Raw genomic sequence first — 15,541 nt, 5'->3', positions numbered from 1 at the left:
GAAACGTGAGTTGGTGTTTTCTTTTGAATTTATTTGCGGATGGCTGTTTTGATGCCACTTTTAATTTAACGTGTTTACGGTAGGATTATATTTTTGAAATTGTGTGCTCGGAAATACAGAGTTAAGGTGAAGAGTTCTCCTGTGTTACATTTGGGGTTGAAAACCTGCTCTCTCCATTCCCCATCCAACTGTAATACATTTGCAGTCGCTGCCATCTCTGATAGAACAATGTCGAATATTCCCCAAGTTACCGGTAGGCACAGTTAGCCGCGTTTTCCCGTTAATTTTATTTAATCGCTTTAAACAACATGGACTGAGTTGTGTAGCGTTAATTTCCAGGAGGACGGGTTCCTGTTGATGCAAAGAAAACAACCCAAAAGAATGACATGAAGGAAAGAGCACTCGGAACTTCTTCGGTTAAGTCTCTCCAAAAATATGATGTTCTCAAACAAAAAGAAAACATACCGAGGTGAGAAATCATTATCATCAACGACGCAAAATGACTGCGTGAGGATAGATTTAGCTACATTTAATGTTTCCATTCATCCACTCTTGTCCTCCAGAAAAAATGTTCTCCCGAAAGTTTACAAAGGGTAAGTAACATGATTTACTTTGCTTGGCATGCACAGCCGGGATGGAACTTAATTCATAAAAGCATGTATTGGTTTCCTTCGGTCTTCGACTAGGTACGAACTGCAGGCAGAACTCAAGGAGCAAAATCGAGAATTGGCGGCTGTCAAAGAGCAACTGGAGAAAAACCTCACAGAAACACAGGTATAGAAAGATGAAGAGCTGCCGATTGACGTCATACTTTGTGCTACTTTAGCAGTTTGTACCCTTGTTATTTTTTTTCAAACACAGGAAAGGGTTTGCCATTTGCAACAGCAGTTCAGCGACCTTGAAAAGGAGAATTCTGAGGTGCAGAAAAACCTGAAGGACTGTCAGATAATCTTATTAGCTGCAAAAATAGACCCTAGTAAGTATTCTTCAAAACATTTTGTTCAAATAATTCTGTTAACAAATAGACTTAAAATATTTTCTGATTGCTACTTAGTTTCAGGAGAAGTTGTTGCGCGAATTGCACGTGAGAATGAAGAACAAAGAAAAGAAGCTGTGGTATGTCAGTGTGTTTAAGGTTTTCTGCCCGACTTCTTGTCATGTTCTGTAAAATGAAATATCCTGTACTATTGTTTCACAACCTTAATTGACCCAAGGCACTTACCTATTTGACCTTTTCAAGGCACATACTGACCAATAATGTCGCAAATAGGAATACTGAAATAGTAATGATGATCTCATTTCAGTTTCGTGACAAATTAACTTAACTCTGTGAAATTTTAGAAAGCTGCAACATTTTGTTTTGTATGACTGACTAAGGGTTAGCACATCTTCCACTATCCAATGGAAGAGTATTTAATTCTTGTGTGTCTCATGTGTTGCTGGCATATATTGATGAACAAAGGTGCAATATGTAATTAATAAATGATAATCTTTGGCCAAATTAAGTGGAAATGGATAGTAGGGGACTGTAGATCAGACTGTAAAGCGATCCAATGACCAAAGAATCCCTGGTTCAAATCCTGGCTCACACTGTTCAGAAGAGTCCTTTGGCAAGACACTGATTTGCTCGCAGTAGGTAAATGTGACTTTGTTAAAGCGCTTTGGGCACTTTTATAATGTAGATAAAATGCTATATAAGTGCAGTTCCCACGGCACCATTAATGATCTCACACAGCAAACTTGTGTGCTTTAGCACCTTGTGTAGTGTACTAATCACTGAAATATACAATGGCATTTGTGAATCCTGTCAACTCTTAAAGATTTCAAGCCAAACATGCATTCCTTTGTTTCCATTATTCCAACATTTGTCCTCTTCCAGAGTCTCTCCGCAGACCTGTTGAATGAATTAAAAGCTTTTGGCGACATCGCAACTCAGCACCATTCTCGCATGCAGGTGATGATCACCATTAGTAGTAGGACCAGGAGGACTATTTACATGGTTTTCCATCATTTTTCCACATATTTAGGAAATCCAGAAAACATTGGTTGACCTGACTGAAGCACGTGAGCAAATGATGCGAGAGAGAGAGACTTTCACTGTGGAAGCTGCCGACTTGGAAACCGCTCTAATGGAGGCGGAGTCTCTCATTATAAATTTGTGAAGTTGTTTTGTCACAATGGATTCACATCACAATATGGCTTTAGAAGTATTCATGTGAGCACGTGCATTATGATTTTAAATGTTAGTGTTGTTCAGTCTTATTAAATAATTATGTTTCTTATCTCTGTTTTGTGTTTCAAAACAATGCTTTACATCCTGCAGATGTGTATACATTCCTCTGAAAGTGCATTTGGAGCATTCCCTTGTTTGGAACGACCGCTAACTGTGCTTGGCTATAAGTGCACTTATTTTCAATTTTTTTTAAATATACAATGTTAACATCCATCCATTCTCTGAGAAATGTATCCTCACGAGGGTCATTGGAGGTTTCGTCTCACATCTGAAAAACATGCAACATTTATTGGACAGTTCAATTTGCCCCTGGGTGTGCTTGTGAGTGCGACTGTTGTCAGTCTAAGTGTGCCCTGCGATTGGCTGGCAACCAGTTCAGGCCTGTTGACAGCTGGGACTCTCCGTGACCCTCGTGAGGATAAGCAGCAAAGAAAATGAATGGATATTCTTGTATTTTCATGAAATATTATTCAAAAGGAATCTGACAGCAAGGGTTCTCTTTTCCTGCCATTAGTACACTACAAGCACTTGTTAACACGTATGCAAATTAATAAGACCGTCTGTTTCTTTTCTTTGTTTTTACCATTCCAGGTTTTCAAAATTGCTTTTTAAAATTTATTTATTTCTTGCTTCTGTATATGTCAGGTCAACTGCACTCCTTTAAACTCCATAAGAGCACCTCTGATTCCTGATGCAAAATTATATTTTATAGTTTTCAATAGTTTGTATATAGGGTAGACCAGGGGTCGCTAACCTTTTTGAGGCTGAGGGCTACTTCGTGAGCACCGAAGGGTTACATGACCTCCTTGTGGCAAACCCCCAAAATAACAAAACGTATAGTTTACATATATATAAATACTTGACATTTATTAAAAAAAATCATTAATGTAAGCAAGTCACATTAAAAACTTAAAGCACAAATAATAATTTGTGACCTGTGCTATTTTTAGAACATGCCTTTCAGGTTCCTTAAGTGGTCCTCACGGACAAGTACTCGCCCGCGGGCACCGCGTTGGATACCACTGCGATAAACTATCACACCACTGAACTTGTCACTTTTAAAAAGCATACACTCCTTGAAGTCTTGTAATTGCATGGGCAGTCTAACGCCTCTAAATGTCGTCAGACTGAATCCCTGCACAACTGAGTTCTTATAAGCAAAAAAGAAAAAAAGTCTCGCCAATTTATTGTTGTTCGTGCTCAACATGTAGTTGGGCGGCACCAACTACTGGAGACAAATTCCTTGCGTGTTCTTACATACTTGGCCAATAAAGCTAATTCTGGTATCAGTGAATAATCCTTAATTTGATATTTTGCCTAAATTGATCTGTAGATGTCAGTGTTGTATATTGACTGTATGCGTTTTCCGGAGTAAAGTCACGAAGAAGAACATTGCGGAAGCAGCCTGCCCTCCAAATCAGTGTGAACGCGCGACATTGAACGGTAGTCGTCAATTACTGCAAAAATAAATCGTCTGGGTGTTTTTATATTTTCAGCAAAGCCTTAAGCAGCTATAAATCTGTTGCATGATGCAGGTTTTTTTTTAAACTACTAACAAAGTGCTGTGTCCCACAGGAATGAGACTGTTCGTTGTTTGAAATACTGCACTGATAGTCAAGGGGGTAGAAAAGTTATTGTACATGTTGGAAGTGAAGTATGTGTGGTATCCACCATGAACTATTTTGTCTTTTACAAAACACCACAAATGTTTTATTTTCTGTAGTGTACCCTAAGAAAAAAAAAACTAAACAAAATGTCCTTAAATTGGAGAATTTTCGCAGATGCTGGTCGACTGGGGTGTGTTCGATTTGCAAAGTACAAGTTATTTAACGAGTTCATGCACTCTTTCAATGATCTGACAGTTATGTAGGCCTGGCTCAATTGGTAACAAGAGTTATGTATTTTGGTTTTAGATTATGGCTGCAGGTTGTGTGCGGGAACTACTTTGTCATGCAGTCCAAATAGTGTACGGTGCCAGTCTGAGCTCTTGGACACCAGCATTGCGGATTCTCAGAAGGTTTGAAAAAAGCAGGATCATTGCCAATCCGTGGAGGTGGTCTCCGTTCTGCACAGATGCAGATGACTCGAACCAGACTCTTGCAGTGAAGAAAAAAAAGCAGGATCCTCGGGCTCGTACTACAATCACCAGTGTAGGCCGGAAAATCTCGCAGCGCCAGATCCAAGTTATCAGTGAGGAAGGGGAAAACCTGGGTGTTCTCCACCGTGCAGATGTCCTCAGAATCATGGATGAGAAGGGTCTCAAACTGGTGGTACTCAGTGAACGTCAGGATCCTCCGGTTTATCGTCTGATGAGTGGGAAACAAATCCATGAAGAACAGATGAAAATGTGGGAGAAACAGAAAGGCAAGGCAGGTGCGTGAAACCAAAATAAGTCACATTTTTTGTGTACACAGGTCTCATCACTTGCACAGACCTGTAAAAAGACTCTAAACTGCATTATGTGCCGGTTTCTTTGAATGCATGTGTATTGGATGAGAATTTCCAATTATGTGACCACACAGTTGCAGCCGTGTTACACTTTTCTAGGTTGTGTTCCAAAGGCAAATGTACTGATTTTACTGAAAAAGACACTTGAGATTGAGGCTTCATTTACCTCACAATGTCTCGAGCATGTGGAATTCAGTGTCCAGCAACTAATTGTGGTGCATTTTATATAGCTCCTGTGCAGGTCAAAGAGCTCACCTTTACTTCCTGTATTGCTTCTCACGATCTGATGACCAAACTGAAGCAGGTGGAGAGCTGGTTGGAGAAGAAGCACCACGTTAGGATAACACTGCGCTCACCACGCAATGAGTCTACAGACAACTTGGTGAGGAATATCCTTTCCCATTTCACGACTGGTTCAAACTTTATCACACATTCTGTCTTGATTTCTCGTATGACTAATCTTATTTTCATACAGGATCAAAACCTAGAACAAATGGTGCAACAAATGGAGGTGATGGTGGGTTTTGTTTCCAAGCCAAAAGTCATACGTGAGGGCCAAGCGGCCATGTGCATCCTTCGGCCTCCTTCGGCAAAGGAATTGTCCAAAAGAGACAAGGATCGGAGTCCATTGTCACAGTCTGGCAGCCCAAAGGCTGCTGAAGATGAACCGGCTCCTCCGGACACAAAAAAGGACTCTTCAATAATGATCAACGAGAAATAAGACATATTTGCAAGTAAAATAGACTGGTTGAGACATCCAATTCACAGTTCTGAGGTCATGGTTTCAAATCTGCCCTGCACTCTGTGGCGTTTCCATGTTCTCCTCATGTCTGCCTGGGTTTTCTTCAGGTACATTGGTTTCCTCGTACATCCCAAAAACATTCAAGTAACTTTATTGTCAGATGTGTTATACTTACGTGACATACAACATACCTGAAATAGCATTCCTCTCAGACCTGCGGTGCTATAAATAGTTGGAAAGAAATTGAGAAAAAAAAATACAAATAAACAGGTCTGTCTAAAAAATACACATTGTATTGTACACTTATACTATAGACAATATAACCAACATGGTCAATATAAGCAACAATTCCTATATACAGTATACATAGATTTGTGATATGGACATGAGCACCATTGTACACTTTTTAGTATTTTGGACCTTGTAATTATAGACATTTCTCAACACTGTAGCAGAATAATCAATTAGTAATGTACACAGTGCTGCAAGGGCAAGGGGAATACTTTGCGAGAAGTTCTCTTTTTTTTTTTGTATGATCTTTAATTTCTGGTCTAGAGTCAATGGTGGTGAGTGCCAGCCTGGGATAATAATAATGAGGGGAGAGCAGAGAGTGAGTTGAGCATCCTGACTGCTTTTGAGCCTACTGGTTTTGGTCCAAAGACTGATGGCAGCAATTTGAAGAGGCGGGGGGTGAGTGGGGTGCCCTGCGATCGTGGTGGGCTTGCGGGTGTTATAACTCTCCATAAGGGAGTCCCAACTCCAGAGTGGCAGAGAGTCCAACCCCTCTCAAGAGGACTGGACCAAAGCCCAAGCCTTGTGTGGAAGCATGCCCTACTATATCTAGTAGGAAATTCTCGACTTTACACACCATCTTGGGTTCCTTCCCTGCCAGAGAGGTGACATTCCACATACCTCGAGCCAGCTTCTGTAGGCGGGGATTGGATTGCCATGGTCCCTGCCTTCGGTCACCGCACAGCTCACATTGCACCCGAGTCCAAAAGGCCCTCCCGCAGGTGGTGAGCCCATGGGCAGGGGGACCCACGTTACCCTTTTGGGCTGTGCCCGGCTGAGCCCCATGGGTGCAGGCCTGACCGCCAGGAGCTCACCGACAAGCCCCACCTCCAGGCCTGGCTCCACACGGGCCCTGATGACCCGTGTCTTGGCAAGAGAAACCTCAGTCCATTCAAAATGCCGTCCAATTAGTCTAATTCAACTTAATTAACTGAAAATTAGGGACTAAAAATAGATCCTTCATTGAAAAACATGCTTTTCCACAGTGGTAGAAGGTCCAACAATATCCACCTGTTGCCTTTCATACATCTTCCTGGAGTTGTATTGAGTTTCTGATCAATTCCATTGGGCCCAGATTTCATATTACGTAGATTTGTGAGTAAATCAAGATGAGATCATAATTATTTCAATAGTTGTGCTTTTTTTGTGAATTTTTTTAAAATATGAACGATTATACAATCTCTGTTTGGGGACGGTCAACAATTTAAGCATAATTGGTTTTGGTCTAAAATAAGATATTCTGGTTCTAATGCAAATATATTGGCTGTATGTTGATCAACAGGTAAAGGGTTACGTCTCCATTGAAACTAAACTGAATTTAAAATATAGTACAAACGCTCTGGTCCTCATGATAACTGCCATCTTCAATATTACTCCTAGTCATGGAGTCTAATGTCCCAGTATTCACTTAATTTGTTATCCTTTGTATAAGATAGACACTAGAGGTTCACAAACTCAACAGCTTGCCAACTGTCACCTAAACATGTTCAAATAATAATCCACCAAATACTAATGTATTGAAAACCACAAAAGTAGTAGATTAGTTTTCACTGATTCAATTAATACCTGGCCTCATTTGACTGCAGTACTCAGTTTTTTTTTTTCATGAATTCAACAATAAAATAAATGAGCCAAAAAATCTTTATCATATATCATATCTGATTGATTACTTGTTTTACTGAACAAAATTGTTCAATGGATCTAACCATTAGTTGCATTGCACAGAACTGAATTCATTACCTGATGAGAGAAAACCCATCCGCAGCACTATATATTTTGCCTTTATTCAAGAATGGTCATTTCTTGGTTTTTAAAAAAAAAAAAAAAAAAAAATCTAATTTGGCATACAGATACATTCACTTGTCACAGATAAAATGTGTTTCACACTTGATCAAACACCTTTCTTGAGCTTTCAGCATTAGACAGCCTTGGAACTTTCACAGTCCTCCTCTGTCTGTACACTTGAGAAAAAAAATAAACTGAACATAAGGGAACCTAAAACATCTAAAAACCTTAAGGTCCTCATTGAACCTTAAAATATAAACTTTCCTAAACTTAAAAAATTAAAAGCAGCTTTGACTAGCACGGACGTACAACATTTGTCAATAAGCCTCGAGTACTTTGTAGGAGGAGAAGGGTTTGACAAAGTGATAGTCCAGGTTGCCGCAGTGAGGGCACTGCTGCACATTGCTGTACTCGGAGAAATACTGCATCCCGACACGAACATCCACCACGGGCTTCCCACAGTGTTTACAGTTGAGACGAGCCTGGTGGCACACAGAGTGAGATAGACCATAAGCTGACAAGCTACACACTTTGTACCATTTAATGGAAAGCTTACTAAAAACAGTATACCAGGATTTTCAACAACACACCCCAAGCATCAGTTTGAAGATATGCAACAACATCCCAAACGTTCAAATTTGTAATGAAATGAGAAAAATAAAATTGCTACCAGAATCCAGTTATTTTGCTCTCATACATTTTTAAGTGTTATCCCACTCTTCCTAGTATTGCAAGTATAAAAATAGGAATCAGCAAAAATATTAGTTGAGGATCATCAAGATGTTTTCTGGTGAGCTTTTGTTTTATTATTATTATTTTTTTTTTACAGCAATGTTAGTTGGTATAAGCTCCAGCACTTCTGTGAGCCTTTTGAGGATAAGTGGCTTGGAAAATAGATGGATGCGTTTTTTTGTCATGCAACACTCCCATCGATCCCATTTTTGCCAGTTATCTTTCTTATGGTTGATTCATAAAAACTGAGGCTAATAAGGCCTGAAGTTCTTTGAATGTCATTTTCAGTTCTTTAATGACCTCCCAAATGAATCGTCTTTGTACTTTCTGAGTAATCTGGGTTGATTGACCACTCCTGGGAGGCTTCACCGCTGTTCACATTTACCTCCATTTATTGATGGATTCTGACAGTGGTTTGCTGGAGTCTTAAGGCCCTGTAATTGGCTCTGTAACCTTTTCCCACACGGATAGATTGCAGTAACTTTTGTTCTGAAATTTCTTTTGCCTCGTGGCATGCCATGTTTCTTTTTGTGATTAATGGAGCCTACTTTGTCTAAAAATAGTTATCATTTTGGGCTTAATGGTATGTCTACAATTGTTTTGTGTAATATTGATGGGATATATTTATTGTTATTGCTACTTGTCTTTTCATCAACTGTTTCATGGAAGAAAAAAAAAGAACACCATGACCACCAATGAAGAAGTGTCGCTACAATTACACATTTTTTATGCGTATCTAAACTTCTACCTGACAACAAGGTGAAGCAGCCAGGATGTCATAGGTGTACATGGTACCCAGTTGGTGCCAACTCCCATCCCAGCGGGACTTGCACTTGATGCATACGATTTTGTGGACACCTTCTAGACAATCCACACATATGGCATAGAGGTGCATTAACCTGCCTGTTAGAGATGAAAAAAAGGTGATTAGTTGCCTAAATAAAGAACCCATAGGGGGGAGAAAACGCCCTTGACAGTGTGACTTCAGTTTTACCGCACTAAATATGGAGCATATTACCTCAGGTTTAGTTACCGTAATTTCCGGCCTACCAGCCGTGACTTTTTCACACGCATTCGACCCTGCGGTTTATGCAGCGATGTGGCTAGTTTGTGCATTTTTTTCTAACGGCTGCAAGGGGGCACTCGAGCTGAAAGGGTAAGAATGAGACCGGTGGAATACATGTGCCTAAGAAGTTACTTTTACCAGCCCTGTTTGCGATACGGTAATGTTAGTGCTATGCTAACGTTAGCGCTGTGCTATCGTGTTACTGCTGTGTCTCAGGGATATTTACCAGTAAGTTTAATTTTAACTGGCCCTGTTAGCGTTAGCGCTAGCACTAACCCAGCATTAAACTCTTTCTGTGTACCGTCTTTCTTTGTAAATATCTCGTGTTTGAATGTGGGTTTCAATGTGGGCACTTGCGGTTTTTACACAGGTGCGGCGTATGCATGTACCAAATGGTATTTTCTTTTCCAAATGTACTCAGTGAGGCTTATAACCAGGTGCGCTCTGTAGGCTGGGAATTACGGTATTTGCTGTGGTGAAATTCAAAACTTTATATTTACAAGACAACTCGGTAAAAAAGATACTATACCGTTTTTGAAGTGCCTATTGAGGATACAGCCCTTTGTTGCATATTATATTAGTGTTTCCTTCATAAATAATTTATTTAGCGGCAAATGCCTGATGAATAATCAACATTAACTAGTTTCCATCTGAACAAAAGGATGCAAAATAAATAAGACAGCACAACATAACTCACAATCTGTTTGCAACATGATGTCTTGAAATAAACATTGATCATTTTTAGGTGTTTCAATGTCTAAATAAGTACTGCATTTAACAGTGAATAGTAAAGTTAACGGCGAGGTTCATTTTAAAAGAGAGAACTATTCATGCCGGTCCACCAATGTCAACTTTTGGAGTAAATGATTTGGGGCCTACAATAATAATGACAGATGGTAATCTCCTCATGATAAACTTGTGTACGAGCAAAATCATAGCAAAGCTCTTCAATTAGATACAGCACCAGTAAAACAGTGTATCAAATGTCTCTTAAAACAATGTACAGTAGCGTTATATTTGAGCGTTCAGAGTTTTCCACATGCTACATATGCATGCTTCAGGCTTCTATCCTTCTGTAAATAACAGCTGTGGCGTCAGACCAAATTTTTAATTGCTCATCACTTTTGAACAGTACAAATTAAACTATTTATCCCTAGAAACGGTTACAAAAAGGATACAAAGCCTGATAAAATATCCTTTCATAGTTATGCATATCAGGCGCCATCAACATCAAAGCGTGCGGGCCATTAAAGTACGTCAAAGAATCTTGTGATAATAGTGATAATTCACTAATCCTTGACACAAATAGATTTCAATGCTTTCCTGTTAATAATTACAGTATGTACATTTTTTTCAATTAGACTGCCACCTACACTACATTAGATCTACTGTTGCAAAATTATTGAATTACAAACAATCTTAAACAATTGACCGTATGCACAACAGAATTTGCTTAAATAACCTTGATTTTCATTGACTTGTGGGAGGCAAGTACAATGATGTGGCTTCCAAAGACATATTTGACAATGTACAGAATAAAGAAACCCAAAATGATGTAAATAATCCTGTCTGACCTTGAAGGTGGCAAGGAACATCATACTCAATCTCATCGTGGCGTGATGGGCTCAGAAACATCGTCCCATCCACCAGTGGAAACTGTTCGAACACTGGCAGGGTTTGGTGGCACAGCGCACAGTTGACCACATTCCTCTGGCTTGCACTGAGTGTGGACAGGATGAACCTATATGACAAGTAGACAACAGAGTGTAGACTTCACAAAGGTTCAAAACTTCAATACGACTTCCTTTTTGTGATCATGCTAAACCAGCTGAGTTGTAGTCAAAAGAAAGAGAACTTCTTATTTGGCAATTACCCGGTCTCATTGATTATTCACGCATTAATTGCTTTGGCAGGACAATGAGATATCTGATTGAGACATTTTTACCCCATGTTTTTTGCTAGTCATCCCCTAAAACAAATATCCATTGTAGACCAATATGTTTTAATTTTGTTAACCTTAAAATATCTGAATGAACAGGACAACAACAATTAAGAAAGCAAGCTGTTATAACACCAGGAAGTGAAAATGGAAGATAAATTTCGAGTTGCTCTTCCCTTTGCCCCTATAACAGCTCTTTTGAGAAGTATTTCTGGAAGATTATGAGTGTGTGATAATGTTCGTCAATTCATCCAGAAGAATATTTGTGACGCCTGATTGTGGACCAAAGAGAGGGTCTGGGCCACAATCTGTTGTAGGTCTCGCCTAAGATGTTGGAAGCATAGAAAAAGTCTAATAAGTTATTGGTATGCGAACTATGTTGAAAGGAAATGTTAGAAATTTCTGAAAAAAAAACTAAACAAAACGTCATATTTCTTAAAACACTCAGTGTAACCCGACAGTAATACATTAGTAAAATGACGTGTGAGGGAAAAGAAAAATCTGCCCTCTCTGACCGCATCTTATACCACTAATTTGACTTGTAACAACTCACCGCCCCTGAGGAAAAACAACCGATCAGAGAGAAAACTTGACTAATGAGGCGTCAATTATTTTTGCGAAACTCGTGAAGCCCACTCACTGCGGACACAACCCCGAAGCCTTGCACTGTTATGTTTTGGGCTTGAGGAACTTTATGAAGGAATAGACATCTATGGTTAACTACAGAATTTAAAAAGAAGCAATTGGTAAGATCCGTGATAGAACAAGGCTGAACAAAGGAGCTGCCTTTCAGTGGTCAAATGGCTACAGCCAGCTAAGAGGATTCTGAACCAATGAAGAATTAGAAACTGCTTGACAGATATTTAATCGATTGTTCATTCACCAAAAATGTGTCTTATAATAACACTCCATTACAAATAAGTCACGCTACTAGCATAGCAGGCATGGCTAACGGCTTGTTTTATAGTGCACTGTAGTACTGTACTGTCAGTGGGGATTTGTGCAGTAAAGCTACATTCAAATCTTGGCAGCAGTTTTAAAAGTCCAGACTCCCATTAAAGAGGACCTGAGGAAACCCCCCGATTATTTTGACCATGTAGTGTTTATATATTTTACCTACCGAACACCAAAAAAAAAAAAAAAACAAGTGCAGTGTGAAAAGGCCTTTAGCCTGAACCTCATCCACGAACCTAATGAGGTGAATGAAGTGGTACAGAAAAAAGTAGGATAGATATCTTTTACATCAACAGATGATGGTATGTTAACAACACAACGATCAGCCATGCCGCAGCTCTCAAATATTATTCCGAGTAACCTTAACATGTTCATGGGCCATACCTGCGCAGTTCTTCTCCTTGACCTGCCTGGGCGTCATCCTCCATTCGAACATGGTAGGTGTTGAGTTTATGGCGAGGGATGTGAGTGAGTAGCTCTGAGAGGTCCAGCCTTCTCAGGAACTGCACTGGCTGAGGAATGGTACCGTCCCCTAAGCTGCCAGAGGCGAGTCTGTGATGGAGAGGGAGAGTGAAGGCCATCGGCAGGGGTAGAACAGCAGCGGGGTCAAGGTGAGGAACGCAACCAGAGGCTCGGATGAGGGCTCCCCCGACTAAAAGATGCTTCCGTTGCACGTCCATGTGGACTGCGTTTTTGAGGAATTCTCCCAATTGACGGGAACCCCGAAAACCTGAGCCAACTCCGCTAGATCCGAGGACAGAGGTGGGTGTGAAGGAGAAACCAGTTGGAGGAGAGAGTCCTGGGGAGTCACATGGAGACTTCAAAGGAGGCCCTAAAGGAAAGAGACCTGCTGCTCCTCTCTCAACTGAGTTCTGCCGGTCCACTGATTGTCTTCGTGGTAGTTCCTGACTTGATACTCTGTGCGCAGTTTTACCTACTCCTCCCGATAACTTGTTTTTCCTGGGGTCCTCAAACACACTGTCCCCAGACCCAGAAGCCCCTCCACAGGACCCCGTCCTCCCAGTGCTCCTCTCAGATGGCTTCTTTTTCCGTTCGTCCTGCATGCGCTTCACCTGATACCAGTCCGTGTCTTTTTTCAGATGACCCTGGCCGCAACGGCAGGAGCAAAACCTAAAAGCCAGGTCATACCCTTTCTTGGTCCACATGTTTTGCCGACACTGCTTCTCATTCCACGAGCGTGCACGGCCGATGCAGTTGAACTGTACCAGAATGGAGCTCTCCCATTCGTAGAAACACTGCAGATGCATCCAGTTTCCGTAAGGACAGAGCTCATTGTTGCATTGGATCCTCTGGTAGTCATCCTTTTCCAGGTCGATGGGCCGGCCCAAGCTGCAGCCCAGAGGGGTGGCACACTGGACCTCTGAAAGATTAAAGACAGGAGGAGACCAGACTATTACTGTGTCTTATGTACAGTGAGATTTATTCTCTGCATTTAACACTGAGGGGCAGTAGGCACAAACTGTATCAGCACCCAAGTCTACATCTGTTCACAGGACTGCTTTGATGTGTTACAGTGTCCATCCCATGTCTGATATGACACAAAAAATACTTGTTAGACAGTGTGAACTGTTTTCGATACAAAGGGCTGGAAAAGTGACTCTTTGATGTGATATTGATCTTACCCTGGTCTCAGCTTTACGCTACTCTTTTTTTACAGAGTCACATCCCTGTCTCTTTGTATACAATATAAGAAATTTTTACTCAAACTATCAATTCCGTTAAGTTTCATGGAGACACTGCACTTTGGTAACAACATATGTATTAATTAATAGGTACCACTGCAATTTGTGTCTAATAAGCCTCCACAGTAATAAAAGGGAAACAAGTGGTGAAGTACTTTGCCCTTCAATATCACTGTGTGGGGAGACATCTACAATCGATGCAGTCAACATTCCCATTCGATCCAAATGGCATGGAATTAAACACATTTAGGGGACTTTGTTTGTTTGGGGGGACGGACCCCTTCATAAATTTGATAATTTATATAGGTGTATCGTTCCAATGCTCCAAATCGAATAAGGTACTTCATGAGCAATATATTTAAGGAGACAGCAGCAGCAGACCAACTGCTTGAGGAAATGCACCTTCTCGGCCATGTTATGTGGATTAAAATCAGTGCAAACAAAATATTGTCAAGTGAGCAGACTTTCTGTGTCGGATGAAATGCAAAGGACATAAGACTCGTTTCACACTGAGCCTGCGTTTGCACATTATCTGCGAACCATTAAAATGTCATCGTTTCACATGCAAGTTTTTGCACGGCTGCAACGGAAGGCGGCTGCAGGAGCACCGACGTTTTTGCAACCTCGCTGTACAGGCATTGTCACACACCTGCCAAAGTATGTCACCCGGTCGCATAGGCAGAGCAGGAATTTGGCATCACCAAACTTGCAAATGTTCGTCCGTGTCCTGTTTCCTCTCTTACCAGTCGAACGCTCGCTCCCGGGCGCAGCAGCAGCAACAGCAGCAGCAGCAGCAGCAGCAACCGCGGCCGCGCCTCCTGTTGCGGCCGCACAGGCTCCATTTTCCTGTTCATCTCCACTACTGTTGGTACGTTTGCTCTTCTTCCCCTTGTTGTTCTTCTGGTTGGGCATTTTTTTTTTCATACGATTTGTGAGTCAAGTGTTACATTCGATCGCTCTCATGAACGCCTGGTGACAACGTAGTCTGTCATTTCTGTGGACTCCATTTCTGCACGGCTACTCTGAATGTTTAGTGAATAACAGACCTCTTGTTGTTGCTGTAGTTATTTAGTCTCTCCGTGCGGCTCTCAAAGCAGCACTTATTACGCTGCTATAACCTTTAAAAGCGAGAAGGCGTGCCCGTCTCTTGTTTTCATTCGTGTTCTGTCGTCTTCTTCCACCCCCCCGTGACGTCACAGGACCCCCGGCATTGGCCGACGGCGACGTGTGCTGCGTTCAAGTAACCTGGGGAGTCTCAAAGCTGATCGCTTTTTAGACCGCTCAGAAAAAGCAGCCTATGAAACTGTATTGATCCTGGATAATCACTGAAACAAGACCAAAGGATATGAAATCGGGGAGAAAAAAAATCGTGAATGGAGAAAAAAATGAAATAAACCAATTCATTTGTTCTGTACAACAAAAGAAGGTGGAGTGTTTATTCAAATCATGTGAAGACTAAATTGGAAAATGAGAAAATGACTAAAACCAGTGTTGTGTGTGTAGGATTTTTGTTTTTTGTTGTTGCAAAGCCACGATTGCAAATAGAGGAATACAGAGCTCTTGCATTGAATTTAATGCAAGTGTACCTATTGTTGAGGCCAGTGATTGACTACTGTAATAAATGTCTTGAAGAAATTGTTTTTTTTTT

The 15,541-nt window shown here is 40.9% G+C and overlaps 3 protein-coding genes across 4 annotated transcripts; 2 read left to right on the top strand and 1 right to left on the bottom strand.

Moving 5' to 3' along the window:
- The first annotated feature begins 11 nt into the window (after positions 1-11).
- Positions 12-2,282, top strand: knstrn (kinetochore localized astrin (SPAG5) binding protein). The gene is made up of 8 exons (XM_061812355.1): positions 12-253; positions 340-469; positions 564-593; positions 687-774; positions 862-976; positions 1,055-1,116; positions 1,880-1,954; positions 2,028-2,282. The coding sequence occupies exons 1-8, from the start codon at positions 229-231 to the stop codon at positions 2,160-2,162; spliced, it is 660 nt and encodes a 219-aa protein (XP_061668339.1). The 5' UTR covers positions 12-228; the 3' UTR covers positions 2,163-2,282.
- A 1,266-nt stretch (positions 2,283-3,548) lies between these two features.
- Positions 3,549-5,709, top strand: mtif3 (mitochondrial translational initiation factor 3). Of its 2 annotated transcripts, none has more exons than XM_061812058.1 (4): positions 3,549-3,676; positions 4,147-4,606; positions 4,912-5,063; positions 5,157-5,709. In XM_061812058.1, the coding sequence occupies exons 2-4, from the start codon at positions 4,150-4,152 to the stop codon at positions 5,400-5,402; spliced, it is 855 nt and encodes a 284-aa protein (XP_061668042.1). In that variant the 5' UTR covers positions 3,549-3,676; positions 4,147-4,149; the 3' UTR covers positions 5,403-5,709. The 2 variants fall into 2 exon arrangements, with proteins under 2 accessions (XP_061668042.1, XP_061668041.1); XM_061812057.1 differs by lacking the exon at positions 3,549-3,676 and adding an exon at positions 3,683-4,048.
- Positions 5,710-7,530: 1,821 nt separating this feature from the next.
- heca (hdc homolog, cell cycle regulator) lies at positions 7,531-15,075 on the bottom strand. Its single transcript, XM_061812056.1, has 5 exons — positions 14,637-15,075; positions 12,575-13,571; positions 10,872-11,038; positions 8,980-9,134; positions 7,531-7,981 (listed from the first exon to the last, which is right to left on the bottom strand). Exons 1-5 carry the CDS (start codon positions 14,815-14,817, stop codon positions 7,817-7,819), a joined length of 1,665 nt encoding a protein of 554 aa, XP_061668040.1. The 5' UTR covers positions 14,818-15,075; the 3' UTR covers positions 7,531-7,816.
- Positions 15,076-15,541: the final 466 nt, after the last annotated feature.

Source organism: Syngnathoides biaculeatus, chromosome 23 (genome assembly GCF_019802595.1).
Source record: "Syngnathoides biaculeatus isolate LvHL_M chromosome 23, ASM1980259v1, whole genome shotgun sequence".
NCBI classification, from domain to species: Eukaryota; Metazoa; Chordata; class Actinopteri; order Syngnathiformes; family Syngnathidae; genus Syngnathoides; species Syngnathoides biaculeatus.
This window is presented reverse-complemented; position numbering and strand designations above follow the sequence as displayed.

Bases quoted from the DNA above. Each gene is read 5' to 3' on its own strand.
- knstrn (XM_061812355.1), top strand. From the start codon at position 229: ATGTCGAATATTCCCCAAGTTACCG. The intron at 470-563 runs GTGAGAAATCAT...CTTGTCCTCCAG, and splicing joins CAAAAAGAAAACATACCGAG to AAAAAATGTTCTCCCGAAAG. The intron at 775-861 runs GTATAGAAAGAT...TTTCAAACACAG, and splicing joins AAAACCTCACAGAAACACAG to GAAAGGGTTTGCCATTTGCA.
- mtif3 (XM_061812057.1), top strand. From the start codon at position 3,890: ATGTGTGGTATCCACCATGAACTATTTTGTCTTTTACAAAACACCACA. The intron at 4,607-4,911 runs GTGCGTGAAACC...CATTTTATATAG, and splicing joins GAAACAGAAAGGCAAGGCAG to CTCCTGTGCAGGTCAAAGAG. The intron at 5,064-5,156 runs GTGAGGAATATC...ATTTTCATACAG, and splicing joins ATGAGTCTACAGACAACTTG to GATCAAAACCTAGAACAAAT.
- heca (XM_061812056.1), bottom strand. From the start codon at position 14,817: ATGAAAAAAAAAATGCCCAACCAGAAGAACAACAAGGGGAAGAAGAGC. The intron at 11,039-12,574 runs GTATGGCCCATG...CTTGTCATATAG, and splicing joins CAAGGAGAAGAACTGCGCAG to GTTCATCCTGTCCACACTCA. The intron at 7,982-8,979 runs GTAGAAGTTTAG...GTGTGCCACCAG, and splicing joins CTGCTTCACCTTGTTGTCAG to GCTCGTCTCAACTGTAAACA.